The sequence below is a fragment of the Bubalus bubalis genome, chromosome 13 (genome assembly GCF_019923935.1).
Source record: "Bubalus bubalis isolate 160015118507 breed Murrah chromosome 13, NDDB_SH_1, whole genome shotgun sequence".
Taxonomy (NCBI): Eukaryota; Metazoa; Chordata; class Mammalia; order Artiodactyla; family Bovidae; genus Bubalus; species Bubalus bubalis.
The window spans coordinates 76,367,697-76,382,032 of NC_059169.1; the positions used below are offsets into that span (position 1 = coordinate 76,367,697).

At 40.5% G+C, this 14,336-nt stretch overlaps 1 protein-coding gene and 1 non-coding gene across 6 annotated transcripts in view; both read left to right on the top strand.

Annotated features, from left to right (window-relative positions):
* The window catches only part of EPSTI1 (epithelial stromal interaction 1), a 99,785-nt gene that overhangs the window by 32,445 nt on the left and 53,004 nt on the right, over window positions 1–14,336 (top strand). For 4 of the 5 annotated variants that reach the window (XM_025263031.3, XM_025263032.3, XM_025263030.3 and 1 more), the window contains exon 6: window positions 7,053–7,126. The exons of the other annotated variant lie outside the window; for it this stretch is intronic. In XM_025263031.3, the coding sequence (XP_025118816.3) occupies window positions 7,053–7,126 (74 nt within the window). The remainder of the gene's footprint in view (window positions 1–7,052; window positions 7,127–14,336) is intronic. 5 annotated transcript variants of the gene reach the window in all.
* On the top strand, window positions 4,515–4,585 carry TRNAS-GCU. Its single transcript has one exon. It is a non-coding gene; the product is annotated as a tRNA-Ser (tRNA).

Below are 14,336 nucleotides of genomic sequence, written 5' to 3' on the forward strand. Positions count from 1 at the left end.
CAAGGTAGGAACTACTTCATACCTACTTCATTTTCTATTAGTGTAGAAAATAAGGTCTGCATATTAGGTGTGGAGGTGCATTCACATACATGTTTTTAAGGAATCACACGTGTTGCTTATTTCTAGGAAACAGTAGTAAGGGCTAATGACTTTAGAACAATTTTAGGGTTAAAACTCAACATCAAGGTAATTATTCCAATACTGCTTTTAAAAATTGGGAAAAGTTTCCATTTCTGAAAACTTTCAAGGAACAAAACAAAACTTTCAAGTTTTTCCCAGAAATATGGTTCCTACATTATACATTTCTTTGTGCATGACCCAGCATGGGCATTAAGCCTCTGATTATTGAAATGCAGTAGGGTCCCATTAATTGACCCCATTAATTAACACATAATGTTGGGATGTTAATGATATCTCTGAAATGCATGTATAGGACTAAAAGTGTAAGCCGTTCATTTATTTATGCTTAACTTTCCTTATCTGTAATAAAGTGTGTGTGTGTGTTAGTCACTCAGTCGTGTCCAACCGACTCTTTGCGACCCATGGACTGTAGCCCAGCAGGCTCCTCTGTCCATGGGGTTTTCCAGGCAAGAATACTGGAGTGGGATGCCATTTCCTCCTCCAGGGGATCTTCCTGATCCAGGCATCCAACTCAGGTCTCCTGTGTCTCCTGCGTCTCCTGCATTGCAGGTAGATTCTTTCCCCGCTGAGCCATCGGGGAAGCCACTGTCTGTAAAATGGGTATAATAATATAATAATGGGACTGGTGGGATTAAAGGATACAGTGCATGCAAATCCCTTTGTATCGAATACCATGGATAGTGCTAAGGAAGCACTGAATAAGGTGCCCTGACCTAATTGACTGTATTTGTAAACAAGCACCCTATCTCATTTGCCTCTCTTACTGTTCTTTAAACTATGTGTTTCTTCGGCTGAGCCGGGTCTTGCTTGTGGCGCGTGGGCTCTTCCGTTGCGGTGCAGGGGCTCGAGCTGTGGTGTGGGCTCGGCAGCGCTGGCGCCTGCGCTTAGCTGCTCTGAGGCAGGTAGGATCTTAGTTCTCCAGTCAGGGATTGAACCCACCGTCGGCTGTATTGCGAGGCAGATTCTTAACCCCTGGACCATCTGGTAAGTCCCTACCTCTATTACTGTATCAACCTCTTGCGTGGATGGCAGACAGGATTTTTATTTTACACACGAATTGGATTGGCTTAATTATTTCATTTTCACTAAGCTCACATGTTCATTGGAAGGACTGATGCTGAAGCTGAAACTCCAATACTTTGGCCACCTCATGAGAAGAGTTGACTCATTGGAAAAGACCCTGATGCTGGGAGGGATTGGGGGCAGGAGGAGAAGGGGACGACAGAGGATGAGACGGCTGGATGGCATCACTGACTCGATGCACATGCGTTTGGGTGAACTCCGGGAGTTGGTGATGGACAGGAAGGCCTGGCGTGCTGCGATTCATGGGGTCGCAGAGAGTCAGACATGACTGAGCGACTGAACTGAAGCTCACATGAACTGGGTTGCTGGAGAAAAAACACATTTGGCTCCTCTTCTCACAGAAATTGTTGGGCTTCCCTCTTAGCTGGGTCTTTAATCATCCCCAGGGCACATTTTCCTTTGCAGTCTAGGCTCATCTCTAATTATCAACATCGTTCTCCCTTATCCTCATTTTTCATTTTCAACACATGACCTCATTTCTCACCGTCTCGGAGATAAAGACCATGAGGCTGAAAGTCTCTATATTTTTCTGTTTCCTTACTCTTTCTTTGCTGCTTCTACACCCACCTAATCTCAGGAAGAATAAGAAACTGCTTTTCCTTGTTGCCGTGATGGATTCTCCCACCTGTGTTTCCCATCCCGTCCCATCTTTCCTCCATCCTCCTCAGGAACCTTGTTGCTCCCTCAGTTAAGGCTCCATTTCTTCTGTAGCTTTCGTGTTTGTTTTTCTCTCTTAGGGTATAATCATACTCAAATCTCTCACCTTAAAAACAAATTGTCTCTATGCTGGCTTGCTTTCAACTCCTTCCTCCCAAGCATCACAGCTCAGCTTCTTGAAAGTCTTCTCTGCCCCACTGGATTCCCACATGCCAGTCTGTAGACCAACTCCTATCAATCATCTGAACTGCTCCCCTCCAAAATCTGTTTTAAGTGATGTTCCCCAGGTGATTTGCTGAGCTCAGCTGGCTTTTAGGAACTCACTTTCTTTGAGTCCTCACCTTTACTTCCTCCTTGGTGGGCCAAATTTGACTTCTGTCTCTAGTAATTCATTGGTTTGGATCTAGCTAAGATGGAGCTTAGTTGAAAAACTGCAGTGGAGACTCTTCAGCTCCTAATTTATTTAAACTGTTTGTAATATTGTATCTATTAAGCACTCTGTCCTTCAGATTCTCTCCTTCTGGACTTCCTCTGGACCCTGTTCCCTGCTTGTTTTCTGTTACTGATGTTCTATCAGGTCCCTTCCATTCATATTCTCATTGCCTTGCGCCGCCATATTGCTAGGTGAAAGCCCCCACCTTTCCACATCCGGATTTTGCTTGTGCTGATGATCTGTGAAAGCCACATCTCTTGTATTCCTGAATCGCAGAACATCTATTTTACTGTATGCTTGCTATTTCTTTCGAGATATGCCACAGTATATCTCAATACAAATGAGCATACTCCTAACAGGTTCAAAACTGACCTCATATTCATTCTGATGCTCTTAAATCATAGTCACCTGTAATCTTCCCCCCTTTTTGACTCATCCTATTATTAATATGGATTTCCCAGGTGGCACAGTGGTAAAGAATCTACCTGCCAATGCAGGAGGTGCGAGAGATGTGAGTTCGATCCCTGGGTTGGGAAGATCGCCTGGAGAAGAAAATGTCAACCCACTCCATATTCTTGCCTGACAATTTTCATGGATGGAAGAACCAGGCAGGCTACAATCCATGAGGTTGCAAAGAGTCTGACATGACTGAGTGCGTGCGTGCGTGCACACACATATATGTTAATATAGCCTGCCTCCCATATTTCCTTTTTACTCTCCTCTTGTTTCTGTCCCCTATATTTTTCCAGAGTTTGTCCTCTCTTTTATGTCTGTGTTGTCTTAATTTGGGACTCATAATTTTATGATGTGGCTTGTGAGAACCACACCATTGGTTTTTATATTTGTGATCCTTTCTGCTGCTTATCCTTCATGTTGCTTTCAGGATTAACTGCTTACTATCCTGCTTAAAATAATACAGTGGCTCATCATTGCCTTTAATGAAGTCCAAACTCCTTTACTTGGCATATATATTTCTTTATAATTGCCCCTTCCTGCTTTCTCAAACTTATCTTCCACCCATCTCGTACAAACCCCTTTGAATTTATACATAAGCTTCTTGGGGTTTCTTCAACTGATATATTCTCTTTTGCCTTTCGGTACTGAAAATATATGTTATAAATATGCCCTTTTCCTATTCAGGGCCATGACTAGCCCATTGTTGCCTTCGTGCAAATTAGAAACAGATGCTTCGTCCAGGCAGGCAGTTCTGTGGGTGCTCAGACTGCCACAGAGGAGACAGATGGTACCTTTGTGAGAAACAGAAAGATACCTCTGCCGTGCTGAAGCCCCCTGTGCTGGGATGCAAAGCTTGGGGAGCTGAATGCTGCCTCTATTTTAGCCCTTCGGACCTCTCTGCTAGGCCCCTGAGCAGTGAGAGACTCATACAGTGGAATGCAGTTTCCTGCTCCCATTACCCCCGTTTCCTCCTGCGAAGTTCTTGCTTAATATTGGTCTCCATCTAGAATTTCTGTCTCTCACTAGACTCGTGGTTCTTATCCTTTTATTTGGTCATCAGCCCCTAGGGAAATCTGAAGAAAGAAAGCTATGAACTCATTCACCATAAAACTGAGCATATTCCTAACAGACACCTAATTTATGAACCCAAGGTTAGAAACCACGTTCCAAATGTTATTCAAATTTTGGCTAACCCTGACTCTACCCCTAACCCAAGATGGGGCCTGCCACATGGAAGACACCGAACAAATGTTTATGGGAACTGTTGAAAGCATTTCTCCAACAGGCCACTTCTGTGCTTGTTTCTTTATATTCATACTAGAGATTTGCAAACCTTTACTCCCTAATATATTTTATACTTTGCCATCGTGACTTTCTTGTCTATGGTCCCAGCTACATTCTCGAATTTTCCAGGGTAGGCACTGCTCAGTTTATATCTGTAGTCCCAGCATCTAACAGAACACAGTATGGAGCATATAGTAGGCATATGATGAGTGTTTACTGAGTGCCTGGGATTCAGTGATAGTAAATGATTTGCTTCAGGTCACTCAGTGATGGTGAACCTAGAACCGACTCCATCATTTTTTTCCTCTGGACCTCATGTTCTTAGATATTTTACATTCTGCCTTTGTATATGCATGTGTAAGTATGGTTGGGTGACTCCTTAACTCACTGCTAAATGGAAGGAAAGAAATAGTCTGACTAAATCTAAGTATTTGGATTAGTGTACTAAAATACCTGGGCTTCCCAGGTGGCTTAGTGGTAAAGAATCTGCCTGCTAAGCAGGAGACCTGGGTTCGATCCCTGGGTTGGGAAGATCCCCCGGAGAAGGAAATGGCAACCCACTCCAGTATTCTTGCCTGGGAAATGCCATGGACAGAGCAGCCTGGTGGGCTACAGTCCACAGGGTCACAAAGAGTTGGACACGACTTGCTGACTGAACAACACAAAGCAACTAAAACAACTACCACAGTGGAAGGCACTGAATACTCAAATACTCTAGAATTGTGAAAACTACTTCTCCATGAACTCTTCAGGGATGCACAGACCTTTGTTGGATGGAATATAGCTACTGGGTAACTATTTCCGTGAGCTGAGTACAGTGACAATCGACTGGTGGAGAGATGAGAGTCCGTGTTCCAGTTTCTGACCTTGCTGCAGGAACCCAGCCTTGGCCTCTGGATGCCTGTGTGGCTTTCTCACTGTTCTCTCGGTAGCATTCCTAATTCTGGTTTGATCAGTACCTACCTGCTGCTAGCTTGCTGCCTTTTAACTCTTGGCCCCCCGCTCTTCCCCACCGAGATGTGGGGAGCTCATCAAAATTGACCACTTTTGGTCTCGTGAGTCAGGATTTTTTTTCTAGATTGAGATCATGTTTATTCAGTTTGCTTCCTAGAACTGTTTCATTAATAACCCCATTGCCTAATTGATGCTTTCAGATTGTAGTAAATTTTCCCTATTATTTTTATTTTTTTCCTGAAACTGAAATCATCCATTTTACCTTTCAAGATGGGATAAGTAAATAGTTCTGTGTGAATGAAGGCTTCCACGGAAATGAACAATTTTTTCCCTCTTTGGAAAATGGAACTAAACTTATGTTAGAGTTTGGAAGTGATAATTTCCATATTCCTTTTTCACAGGTCTTCCCAGTGGACAAGTCCATTTTTTTTTAATTAAATCAAATAAAAGATGCTTGACATTAAAACTTCAAATCTCTCCTATGTAGTGAAACTTGTCTCAACTCCCCATTAAATTTGCTGTCTAGGAAGTCTACTTGTTTTTCATAAGCAAATTTAAAAACTGACAGTTGTATCACAGTAAAAAAAAAAAAAAAAGTTTTCTGGGTTATTAAGTCGGATTAAAATATGTCAGAGCCATGGTGACAGTAATATCACAGTAATATCAAATGTGAAATTCTTTAGACTCTCCAAACAACTAATTTAAAAAAAAGGAGAAGAGTATTTAAGCAATAGCTTATTTTGGACATTTGCTGTTCTGTCTCTCAACAGCTTTAAGTGTCTGATTCTAAGTCAGAAGCAAACTGAATTGGCTTATTGAAAATTGTTTCCTGAATGCTTTATCAGGATATAGAGTGATATATATACATATGTATATATATGTAGTATAAACTATTTAATCATATACATATATATATTTATATCAACTATTAAACCATTTATCATCATTTTCATTTAACATGATTGGTATGGAAATTTTATGTTTTCCCTAGAACATTCTGAAAATGTTAAGATAGAAATATTGCTATCATCTGAACTAAGAGTAAATTAAATATTGCTATCATCTGAACTAAGATTAAAAATATGAAATACTGATTTTTGTGATTATACCCATCAATCTGGGAGAGGGGGACCATGGAAAGAACTCGGGGCTTCTGGCTTTCAGTGTAGGGCCCAAGAGTTGTGAGAGGGGTATTATCTTTGCTGCCCTGCTAGGTACCATAATGGATTATGGAGGCCACCTGAACCTAAAGATTTTGGACCTTGGGTAATTTTAACATCATGATTCTGCTTAGTTCAGTTCAGTTCAGTCGTTCAGTCATGTCTGAGGCTTTGCAATCCCATGAATCGCAGCACGCCAGGCCTCCCTGTCCATCACCAACTCCCAGAGTTTACTCAAACTCATGTCCATCGAGTCGGTGATGCCATCCAACCATCTCATCCTCTGTCATCCCCTTCTCCTCCTGCCTTCAATCTTTCCCAGCATCAGGGTCTTTTCAAATGAGTCAGTTCTTCACATCAGGTGGCCAAAGTATTGGAGTTTCAGCTTCAGCATCAGTCCTTGCAATGAATATTCAGGACTGATCTCCTTTAGGATGGACTGGTTGGATCTCCTTACAGTTCAAGGGACTCTCAAGAGTCTTCTCCAACACCACAGTTCAAAAGCATCAATTCTTGGGTGCTCAACTTTCTTTATAGTCCAACTCTCACATCTATACATGACTACTGGAAAAACCATAGCTTTGACTAGCTGGACCTTTGTTGGCATAGCAATGTCTCTGCTTTTTAATATGCTGTCTATGTTGGTCATAACTTTTCTTCCAAGGAGCAAGCATCTTTTAATTTCATGGCTGCAGTCACCATCTGCAGTGATTTTGGAGCCCAAAACATAAAGTCTTTCACCGTTTCTATTGTTTTCCCATCTATTTGCCATGAATTGATGGGACCAGATGCCATGATCTTAGTTTTCTGAATATTGAGTTTTAAGCCCACATTTTCATCTAAAGCTTCCTTAAAAGATAATATTTCATTACTTGCAATTTCAGAGCAACAAATTAGAAGAGAAAAAAAGACTTCAAGAAAACCTCAGAAGAGAAACTTTTAGAGAGCATCAGCAATAGTAAGTTTGTTTTCAGAACTTTGTACCTTTTACAGAGATATTGTTCATTGTGCTGCTTTTAAATTCCAGGTGATGGTAACCGTTTAAAATATCTGGTAATGAATTCTTGGCTATTAATTATGTAATTGAACTCTAAAAGTGAGGTTCTAAGTTTGGAGACATCTATACTCACCAAAGTTGTGGTTAGTAGTCAACAGATTAGAATGAATACTGCTAAATTTGAGAAATTCCATATTCTAAATAACTTGGAGGGCTTGATTTTTTGGCAATCCAGGTTAGTTTTGATTATGAAGACTTCCGAAACACCAATATAAGCAAGATGCTGTTTGAAAAGAAGTACCTCAGCAGAATCTAACTAGGGATTAGCTAATGGACTGAGGACTTACATTTTTATAAACGAGATTTGAGAAATAATTTCATAGTTATCAGCAAAGCTCCAATTGATGGTCATACATCAAGGTACTTTTTCCAGTGTGACTTGGGAATCATAGCAGCTAACGTGTATAGGGCAACCACAATATGCTTTATAAGTTTGTGTCCCAGCTCTAAGTAACACCGCCTAAAAGAATAGACAAAATTGAAGAACCGTATTTCTGTCCCTAGATTAATACTAAATATTGTAGAATTAAAACCAAGCAGATCTGGGTTCAAAATCCTAGCTCCATTCTCCAGCTGTGACCTTGGACAAACTACTAAACTTCTTGGAACCTCAGTAGTTTTGTTTTTTTTTTCCCCCCTAATAGGGTTGGTAATATCCCATCAGCCATTTGTAAGGATTAAATAAAATATATAAATGGTATACAAGTGATTTCATTTTATGGGGACTTGATAAGTAACTTTGTACAGAAAGAGGTTCTTATTGCATGGGATCAGAAAACTCATTTTGTAGAGACTGTATAGAGATTTTTGGTTGCACCAGAGCTAGACATTGGCCTCCCACTTTCAGATGGATTGTTCTGACTGCTTCCTCTTATCTATTCCCGTTGTTATACCTCATTTGCAGAATTTAAGCTTATTCGCATGTTGGTGTGAGCATATGTGACACCCTAAAGTGTATTCCTCTTCTAAGTACAGCCCTCTCTGGTTTTCTCATTCCACTGAAATTTTCTTGCCTCTGTTGTAAGCAACAACTCCTTGCTGTAAGACTCAGGTCGGAATGCAAAATATGCTTCTCAATATTTCACTTTGCCTCTTCTCAAATGGGGCACTTTGCCTCTGCTACCCAGGCCAGGTAAAAAGTGGGAGATGGAATGGGGTTGGGTGGAAGTGCTAATGAATGGTGTTATCTTTCCCCACTTTTGTTTTAAGGCAGGCATGGGGTAAGAAAGCTGGTGTGAAGCTAAACACCAGGAGAAGTTACTGTCCTAGAGATTGAGGGAGGCAGGCAATAGATTTGGATTAATGTATTGTTGCCTCTGCCTTCTTTGGTAGATAATGGATAAGAGTTGATTTCTTGGCCAATCAGAGGAGTTGAAGGAGACACAGGGATTCCATGGGTGCATGTTGGCTGGAGACAATAAGAAAGTATTTTAGTATTGTATTGTATTGTAATACATAATAAAATGTATTTATCCTGTGGCATCCTCCTTTTACACTGGAAAAGGGAAGACCTTCTCACTGTGAGGAATCTTAGGTACAGGACTAGGAAAACAAGCCCATCCTCTGCAAAGTTTTAACATGATAAGGTGAAGGATAAGAGATTCTTAGAGTTTTAGAGGATGTGGGAGATTGTGTCATCAAACCTTTTTTATTTTTCCTAGTCCTCCAGCTTCTTGAGTTTGTGTTTTACTAAATATTAGAGATTATCCTTTTTCTGTAAAGAAAAAAGAATTCTACCCTCAGCCACCTCACACACTATCAGTGGAGCTGAATTCAATTTCATGCACATTTCACTCCTGCTTTCTTCTGCTTATCGTAAAAGTCCCAGTTAACCAGGAAAAAGAGAAGCTGGCTGAAAATGAGAAGTATCTCAAATTGATTTTTAAAGCCTATTGAGAAACACAAGAAGAAATGTGTGTGTGTGTGTGTTTTAACTATATTTTGTTTTGAAGTGCTTTCGAAATTAAAAGACTAGTAGCTAATGAAACGAATGACCATTATATAGCTAGAAATATGAAAGAAACTTCTTGGAAAAGATGGATCCTCTGTATAACAAGCCTTTATCATATTTTCTTAGACTCAATTTATGGTGGAGAGACTGAATAGGAGAGCTGTTAGAATTTTTTTTTTTTTTTAATATTTATTTAGCCGCACCAGGTCTTCGTTACAGCACAGAGGATTTTTGACCTCCGTGGTGGCACGCAGGATCTTTAGTTGCAGCATGTGGGATCTTCATTTCCTGACCAGAGATCAAACGTGGGCCCCCTGCATTGGGAGCATGGAGTCTTAGCCACTGGACCACCAGGGAAGTCTCCCCTGAGCTGTCAGAATTTTAACAACACAAAGTTTTCACTAGACCAACCAGGCTGTTCCCTATTCCATCTTCTTACCCCAAAGTTAGATTCTTCTGAAGGTGTTCAAATGAAGGATCACAAAGTAGAAACACAAATAAGAAATATTTTCGATGCCATGATATGTGTGATTCAAATATCAGACTGGGAGTGGTGGCCTTTGTTTTGTTTTCTGTAGAAAAGGGCAACCATGGACTTGAGCAGACTGTAACTCCAAGTTGCTGGAGAAAAAGCTCCTGATAGTATCCTGGGGCACCACCATGGGAATCTTAATGTGCTCTTTCTTACCACCTTGTTCCAGGCTTGTTCATTTGCTTCTGATTATTTTTAGTGTTGTCAATTATTTAGCTAACAGGCAGAAAACTAGGCTTTTATTGACATCTAAAGGGACTCTCCTGAGTGTAATAATGAAGGCAGTTTATTGAATGCCTGTGAGGTTGCTTTCTAATTGTACACATTAATCTGCCCGTGCAAGCTGGCTGAAATACACAAGCAGATTGCACATGCAGATGGAGCACACGGGATGGCTTTTATGAAAGGACCTCTGGAATGTACTTCTGCAGTACTGCCTTTTCCTTAACAATTGAACGACTGTGACTATTTCAATTGGCGGCTGAGAACAGACCAGATTAATGGTGCATTAAGTCTGCTATTCTGGCTGGGGACAGACTCAAATTTCATGGTGGAGAGTTAGTTCTGGGATTCTTGAGCATGAAAGTGAAGGGTAGAAATAGGCTTCTAACCTTGGCATAGTTTTCATCATTATTTTACTCTGTCATTCTTTACTGCTTATAAAGGGTGAAATGTGATTTTTCAGGATTTTTTTTTTTTAAGAGTCAATAGTACTGGTAGATTTAAGGATCTGAAGTAACAGTTAATAAACCTGTGCGTGTGTATTGTTATAATCAAAGAAAGGATGCTGTGATTTAGATTTTTCAAATTTCAGCATTTTTAATTTAAATGGTAATTTATTTTGAGTCACAGTCATCTTTCTAACCATGTGGCTTTTGGACGGATGTCAAGACAGGTTTGAATTTGGAGACTATATAACGAGTTATGGGGGCTAGGGTAAGGTGTGAATGGGGAATCAGATGCATTTTGGGTGCAGGTGTTAGGAAAAATAGTGCTCTCGTACGGATTTGCTGGAAAAATGAGAATTGTGTATGTTTTAAGCATTTATAATTTTAATTCCTATCTAATAATCATTTAATATAATAGGTTATACATTTGTATGGTTTTAAAAATATAGAAAGTGTGTGGCTCTTTTAAAATGCTATTTCAAAGTAATGAGCTGCTCTACTATTGAGAACTTAGGGTATTTCAGCCATATTAGGCATACTATATACATTTTTCATTTAATTTTTAGATCAATCCTATTAGAGATATATCATCTTTATTTTACAGGTGGAGGGATTGTGTAATTTAAATTCTACCCTTCAGTTTCATGCTTAAGAATCCTAGAACTGACTCTCCACTGTGAAATTTGAGTCTGCCCCCAAAGTCACAGACGCAGTGAACGATGCAGTCCAATCTTGGTCCTGAAATTTGGGGGGCTAGGGAAAAGGAGCATTTGAGAGGTGTGGTCAGGAACATCTGGCTAGGGTCATCTAAAGTCATAAGTACTGTAGCTCCATGGCATTGGGTGGGGATGCTGTGGAGAAGACTGTCGGTCAGTTCAGAGATCAAGACTTGGACAAAATTGACTTCTGATTCTTCCAAGGAAGATCTAAATTTTGCCTGTGGGAGGCAAAAGAAAAACCGAGGAATTATGTCTGCTTTCTCTGATTTTCCTCACACATGAATGACATCCTCCTCCAGGTCTCACATGGGATTAATTCCACAGTTAAGCTTACTGTAGGGTACATGGGCTTTTGTGAACTCTCCTGGGTGGACTCAATATTTAATATTTCTAGGGGAGAAGGGGCTCGGTTCCTTTTTTTTTTAATTAATTTGTTTGTTTATTTTTGGCTGCACTGGGTCTTCGCTGCTGTGTGCTGACTTTCTGTAGCTGCAAAAGCAGGGGCTGCAGTTGCCGTGAGCAGGTTTCTCCTTGTGGCAGCTTCTCTTGCTGTGGGGCATGGGCCCTCGGGCCTGCAGGCTTCAGTAGCTGCGGTGCCCTGGGGCTCTAGAGCACAGGCCCAGTAGCTCCGGCACACTGGCTTAGTTGCTCCACAGCATGTGGCATCTTCCCAGACTAGGGATTGAACCATGTTCCCTGCATTGGCAGGTGGATTCTTAACCACTGGACCACCAGGGAAGTCCAGGGCTCAGTTCTTAAAACCTTAGTTGAAAAAGCGTTTGGAACCAAGCTCATTCCCAAATAGGACCTTCTTTTCCCATTGCCAAGCATCAGCATTCACTCCACCTGCCGATGGTAATGTTGGGAAGTTTTCTTCATTCCCGCCATTGGAGCTATGCATCTCTTTTACTTCCGTTTGAATGATAGTGTGATTAGCTCCTAGGAGGCACATCTTCATCTGTTTTAGTTTCTGAGAGCCAGGGATCCAGGCAGGTCTGCTGAATATGCATACTTAGGTTCCAAGTTTGTCTTCTAATATGCTCACAAAACTTCTAATGCCCTTCATGGGAGCTTCCAAAAGACACTTAAGGGCCAAATTGATCCCTTATCCATATGGTAGGCTTACATCCAGCCTCACATTTTATAATCCAAGTAAGGTGAACCAAAAGTCATCCTATTCATAACTTTCTGTCTTATGCTAATGAAGTGAACTTACAGATACCAAAAAGCCTGATAGGATTTGGGCCTGTGTCGGGTGATGTGGGAGAGGGTTTGAGAAGACAGGGCTTTGTTCTGGGTTGGCTGTTATCAGCAAGCAGGAGTAATAGTGATTAGGTATCAAGTATCTTTTAAAAAACTTTTTATTTTATATTGGAGTACAGTTGATTAACAATGTTATGTTAATTTCAGGGGTATAGCAAAGTAGGTATCAGATATGTTATTTAAAAGGAGGGAAGATCAGAGTGAGACTAATACTGTAATTGATTAATAAGCAGCAGTCTCTATCATTTGCCAAAATAATGGGGGTTTAGTTTAATAGTCATTTTTGTAGTTTAGACAAGGTTCATACATTTTTCTTTGTTCAGCCATGTCATGGAGTGGTCTTATTTTTTCATAAGCCATAAAGTAACCTCCTCTGAGACTGATGTATGAAATTACTTTCAATAGGAGAAGACCAAGGTTTAGCTATGAGTGCCAGGCCAGCTCCTGGATGTCAGGAACAGCTTCTGCCTTTCTTAGGATATGATTAATAATTGGTAAAAATAAAAGTTGACTGGCCACTTACTTACAAAATAGTTTCACTTAAACTATCTCATCACTGAAACATCATACCATCAGTGCTCCCCCCTTGGGAGGGTATAGCAGGACGCAGATATACCAGGGACCAGACTGCCTGCCTGGTCTCAAAATTTAACTTCTCTCCTAACATTTTTAATCTCTCTGCTTTATTTTTTGTTTGGCTGCAAGGCATGTGGGAATCTTAGTTCCCCAATGAGAGATTGAATCCCGTCCCCTTTCAGTGGAAGCGCCAAGTCTTAACTACTGTACTAACAGGAAATTCCTGTTTAACCTCTTTGAGCCTTGGTTTCCTCATATACAGCATGGGGTGGGGCTAATATTTGCTAAATCAAAAGAAGATTAATCAATAAATCACGTAAGAAATCTGACATAGTACTTGGAGGGAGAAGGTGGAGTATACAGGAACGGCAAACAAGGACAGCAGAGGAAGAAGTAAGAGAGAGACCAGCTAACTCTCACCTTTACCTGCAAGGGTAGAGCCGAAGAACTTCTAGACAAGAGATTCACTAAGAAGGCCCCAGGGCCTGAAAGAGCTCCTGGTAAATACACTATGCCTGGTGGGATATGCACCACAAGCTACCTGCATAGCTAGCCAATTTATCACTTCTGTGTGAATTCTAAGATATTTACTTTAAAATGTCACCACAAAATGAACTCTGGTCAAACAGATAAGGAATCCTAGAGAGAGGAAGAGATATCAGAACCATTGTGAATAAAGAAAACAATGACATTTATAGTCAAATACATGATTAACTTTTTTCTTTTTCATTAGTAAGAATCAATGTGATCAAATTAAAATCATGGAGGGCTTCAGTGCTAGAAGAGGAATATGGATGGAAGAGAGAAGGATAGGAAGTAAAACAAGTATTATTTTTTGTATGAGTGAATGCTAATGAATTCCAGATATTGATGGAAAAAATAAGTAATTATGTTTTTATTATATATTGTATTATATGTTTAAGTAGGATATATAACAAAAACATAAAAAAATCAAATGAAAAATTGATAATTACAACAAAAGGCAGAAAAGGGTGTGGAAGTTTTATAAGCAACAAGGGAGTAGTCACAGTAAAAGGTTCAGTTCAGTTCAGTTGCTCAGTCATGTCCAGCTCTTTGCGACCCCATGGACTACAGCACGCCAGACCTCCCTGTCCATCACCCAGATTCATATCCATTGAGTCGGTGATGCCATCCAACCATCTCATCCTCTGGTGTTCCCTTCTCCTCCCTCCTTTAATCTTTCCTAGCATTAGAGTTTTTTCAAATGAGTCAGTTCTTCGCATCAGGTAGCAAAACTATTGGAGTTTCAGCTTCAGCATCAGTCCTTCTAGTGAACATTCAGGACTGATTTCCTTTAGGATGGACTGGTTGGATCTCCTTGGAGTCCAAGGGACTCTCAAGAGTCTTCTTCAACACCACAGTTCAAAAGCATCAATTCTTT